Source organism: Triticum dicoccoides, chromosome 3A, assembly GCF_002162155.2.
Source record: "Triticum dicoccoides isolate Atlit2015 ecotype Zavitan chromosome 3A, WEW_v2.0, whole genome shotgun sequence".
NCBI lineage: Eukaryota > Viridiplantae > Streptophyta > Magnoliopsida > Poales > Poaceae > Triticum > Triticum dicoccoides.
The window spans coordinates 539122929-539127846 of NC_041384.1; the positions used below are offsets into that span (position 1 = coordinate 539122929).

Here is a 4918-nt window from a genome sequence, read left to right on the forward strand (position 1 = left end):
GCCCGTGCACCCTATATGCGCAAAAAAAAATTAGTAATTCAAAAAAAAATCCAAATCTTGTTTGGAATCAAAGATGATCAGGTATTGTACCCATATAAAAGTTTGGACAAGAAATGATTTCAATTGACTTCGGGACAAAAAAGACAAGTTTATGACGACAATATAGCATGTATAGTACTTGTATATAGCGCTTTTTTTGCCAAATCTTCGACCCATGATGCAACGAAAGTCATTCTCTGACGAATCTTTTTATACGACTACAATACTTGATCATGTTTGATACCAAAAAAGATTTGGAATTTTTTGAACTTTTTTTGAATTACTATTTTTTTTGCGTATACGGTGCGCTGATACTCAGGTTCTCCTTCATATTTTCCATTATGGCTAGCTTTATCAAGATGAAAACACATTATGTCGTGCTGTTTTTGGCAAAAGATCATTCATGCGTTTTGGAGTTTCCAAATGCTTCCGAAAATAGCCGGCTGCTCGATCACACTTCATACAAAGAATAACTTTTGTACATGTATACTTACATGAGTACTTTAGCTAATGTGCAAGAACATGTCTTTCTCTTGGAACATTATTTGACAGAGCATACTTATTTTGATATATACATTACTGCATCCTTTCACAAATATAAGATGTTCTAACTTTCTCCTGAATCAAATGTATATACACACGTTTTAGTGTGTCCGTATGTAGCTATATTGAAATACCCAAAACATCTTTATATTTGTGAACAGAGGGAGTAGCAATTTGGATGGTCAGGATGGACATGGAACATCCCTGCTGCTTCCCTACATTTCTCATCCTGCCACCGGTTATGGCCGTGAGCACATACAGGCACAAAACGAGCTCCTTCCAAGAGTATACATGAGAAATGCTTAAAACTATCAGCCCGTAAATAATCATTTTCTACCCCCTCCCCCCACTTCATTGTCTGTACACATTTTATCCACACGACAAGGCACACACAATGATAGATAAAATATTACAGTGTATCTTCTGATGTGAGTCTGTCAAAAGATACCAAGAAATTGAGAATATCGAGAGATTCCACCTTCATGAATGTAGTGCAAGCTTCGTTCCCGGCAGCTCTTCCAACTCTCCCAGCAATCCCTACATGCCTTTATAAGGGAAATAAGCGATACCCATAATTTTTGTCAATAATATCAGATAGCCTGTAGTGGCACGCCAGGCATCAGGCAAGAAGAAGTCCGTTTCGTGGCTCTGCATATTCAGGTAAGGCTGGGAGGTCCAATGCACCCCTTGTCTTTGCATATTCACAGAAAGCTGGGAGGTCTAGTGCATCTCTTGCAGTGGCCTGGTCTTCGTCAGTTATGCTCATTGCTTGAGATATATTTTCCTGCAACAAAGGTTATAATCATGTTTGGACTTGCATTCAAGGTTTTGACAATGGTCATATGACAAAGTTGTAATTTAATATGCTTGGTTCTGTCTAGCGGACTTCTGTGTTACATGGCGGAGAGGGTCCATAGTAGAGTACCAAATGGAAATAGTGTAAATGAAGAAATAAAATACACAGCATAATGAATACAGAGTGTCAACTTCATGAATTTACATTTATTTACATGATAAGGTCATTACCGAGCTTTGGAGCTTCCGGATGTAGCCAATTAATAGAAGCTCCAAGGAATCCTCTGTTTTGGCCTTGTTGTGAGAATCAAGAAAGCATATGTGCTGAAAAGGACAACCACAGTTCAAGGCTGGCAAATTATTTCGTTTTACAATCCTTTGGCAATAATGCCACAGCAGTTAGCAAAGTCTGGAGTATTTTGCATGTGTTAACCTACAGCAACAGAACTCCCAGAAAACACAACCCTTTAAATTTGTAAATGACAATGGGCAGTTAACACATCTTAAAGGTGCAGAATAGCCAAGAGATAAGACTAAATTTAAAATACCAACCATCACTCTTTCGAATTTTCCCGGTGAAAGATCCCACCCAGTGCTGACCACCGCTTTAAAGACTCCATAAGTTTCTGACTTGGCCCAACCAAAGAAAATTCCTGATATTTGATCAGGAATAGAGTCGTAGGTGCACTCACCTGTTGCAAAAACTGTTCTGTGTTAAAAAATGTGCTGTTACAGTATTTTGCAAACCACTATGTGCTAAGAAGTGTAATATTATCAGCTGTTGACATATTAGAAGAACATAAGAAGGTATCCGACCTGCTATAAGTGTATGAGTATTGTTTTGAACCGCATCACCTATCTGAGCATTTGAGAGTAATGGTTCCATGGCCAAAGCACCTTGGATGCCTGCAACATAAATGGCAGCCAGCAGACTTAAATAATTGAAATAAGTCAACAAAAATGAAGCTGGTGGTTAATGGAGAAAGAATTACGATCTTCAAATGGGGGAAGACCCCACAACTCAGGATGGAAGTCTAGCAGTGAATAGAGGATGAGATCAGCAATTGAGTAACAATGCCTTTGACTTTGCAGTGATGGAACAGCAACTACCTTCGCCCCAGAAGCCTTGGCAGCCTGAACTCCAACACTGAGAACATTTTGCCAGCAAAGCAGTAAGTTCAATTAAATACAAAACAGGTATTATCTTTTAACAAAAGCAACGTTAATATCTCCATGAGTGCAGAAATTTGGCATGGTACTATACTCTAAAGTGCAATTGTCTTGGGTGTCAACACTTGGAAAATGCATTTGAAAAATAAAATAAAAAGCATATAAGCACTAGCTTCTAAATTTGGTTTTCTTAGCGCAACTATATCGCTACTATGTCTATGTTCGGCTATTTAAGGCTGCTATCCATACTATGATGCACATTCTAACAAGTTGTCTGTTGTCGGATAAGCTAAATCTCGTATGAAACCTAAACTTCTTCCATTTCCCTTTCAAAAGGAAAACTAACCATCATTGGGGGGAAAAGCCTGTACGGGAGTAGTGTTTGCTATACTTACAGAGAATCTTCTATGACCAAACATGACGACGGATTTACACCAAGCCTCTTTGCGGCCTCCAGAAATCTACAAAAGCATTGATGACACATAATCAGCAATGTTATGCACAAAGCAAAAGATGCTTTAAATCATGTTTTCACCAAAAATTGGTTATGCTATATGGTCAAATAAGATGACATTATACGTGAATGTTCCTGGGACACACAGGTAATTTCACTGCAAGTTACACCGTATGATGTTGCACAGAAATAGTGCAGTTTGTACATGCTAATCGCTGCAGAAACGTGCAACAAACATTTTGTAAAATTTTGAAGTACGCACATGTCAGGGCAAGGTTTTCCATGAGGGACCTGATCACCACCAAGAACCACCGAAAAGCAGTCTTTCAGTTCTGGAAAACAAGTAAAGATTTTAACAGATCAGCATACAATTCATAACATAAATAAATCTAGCACTTCATAAAAATTCCATAACTGCTATAAGTTTTGTGTTTGTGCAAGCGAATGTCTAGGGCACAGATGACTGAAAATCATAATTAACAACGATTAGTACACCCAAACTGTGAGCATGGAAACTCAGAAGATAGTCATGACAGATCAAGCAATGCCACAATTTCTTTCATCAAACTAATGACTTGGTACTATATCGACGGATTTATTCTTTCCTTTAGTAGAACAAAAAGTACTTGTTGCATTCCAAGTGGCACTTGTGGAATACCAAAAGGGGTGGCAAGTTATCCCATGTAGATTGAAGAAAGGTTCAGACCTCCTAGTTTCAAAATTTTGTGATCGATATTTCTCCTGATGGAATTTGAAGCGAGTGCCAGGGGTACTCCGTTCTTGTAGAGGTGCTTGAGAAGCCTGTTAACCCCTGGAAGTGGGCTTGCCCTTTGCCACCTGGAGAACAAATGAGGCCAAGTTCAGTGCTTCCGTTAATCGTGACTGACACTTGTTCAGCTGAGCAAAACGAACCAAACCTTTTGATATACAGCGGGTATATTGCCTCTGAATACTCCTCGACGGTGATGGGCAACCCATAGTCTGCGATGATCCCGGTCGTGGACTCCCTGTGCATCTGCCCCAACCGCTTCTCCTCCTTGGCCGCATCTGGGACCTCCCCGTAGGTCCCCAAGAACTCTTTCAAGACGTCCCTTGTTGCCCTCTCTGCACCAAGAGACACACCACACTTTACAAACTCCATATTGAACTTTTTTTAAGCTACTTTCATATTGCACTTTTACTCTGCTTTACTGGAAAGGCAGCGCCTCGGCACAACAAATCGTGCTTCGAATGCAGGGCGTAGGTTTGGAGGAGATGACCAAACATCCCGCCACGAACAGAAAAAACAAATCCTTGTGTAACTATTCGAGCATAGGACACATCGACCGAACTAGGCGGAGCATCGAACGGCACGGGACGGCGGCTTGAGCTTGAGAGCGAGCGGATCCGCGTACCTGTGTCCAAGAGGGTGCCGTCGAGGTCGAAGATCACGGCGGAGACCCGATGCGTCGCTGCCATGGATGAATCGCGGAGGAGACGAGGCGAGTCACGGAGGAGATTAGCGGGTGTGGGCGCCGTGGGAGGGAGGGAGGGCTGCTCGTGGGATTTAAAGGGCCGGGACGGAAGGAGGCCGACGAGGGGATAGGTGGAATCGGAGTCCATTTGCAACGATGCGCGACCGGTCAGGTTCGGGGACGCAATTGGTCGATTCCGTGCCTAGTGGCGGATGCCGCGGCAAGAGTTCGGACGTGTTTTGCATCCAAAATCATATCAGTTTGTCTAATTCATATCTAGATGTTTTTTAAAGATGTCACATCTAAGCTTTCACAAATATATATTCTCTTCGTTCCCAAATATTTGTCTTTCTAGAGATTTCAACAAGTGACTACATACGAAACAAAATGAACGAATCTACACTTTAAAATATGTCTACATACATCCATATGTTGTGTCCATTTGAAATGCCTAGAAAAACAA

At 41.2% G+C, this 4918-nt stretch overlaps 1 protein-coding gene across 2 annotated transcripts; it reads right to left on the minus strand.

Moving 5' to 3' along the window:
* Positions 1 to 772: 772 nt before the first annotated feature.
* On the minus strand, positions 773 to 4567 carry LOC119269044 (bifunctional riboflavin kinase/FMN phosphatase-like). 2 transcript variants are annotated; one of them, XM_037550794.1, is made up of 10 exons: positions 4396 to 4567; positions 3919 to 4105; positions 3708 to 3838; positions 3264 to 3333; positions 2943 to 3008; positions 2370 to 2524; positions 2194 to 2283; positions 1930 to 2081; positions 1609 to 1701; positions 773 to 1366 (listed from the first exon to the last, which is right to left on the minus strand). In XM_037550794.1, the coding sequence occupies exons 1-10, from the start codon at positions 4457 to 4459 to the stop codon at positions 1202 to 1204; spliced, it is 1173 nt and encodes a 390-aa protein (XP_037406691.1). In that variant the 5' UTR covers positions 4460 to 4567; the 3' UTR covers positions 773 to 1201. The 2 variants fall into 2 exon arrangements, with proteins under 2 accessions (XP_037406691.1, XP_037406690.1); XM_037550793.1 differs by having other exon boundaries at positions 1930 to 2069; positions 4396 to 4557.
* Positions 4568 to 4918: the final 351 nt, after the last annotated feature.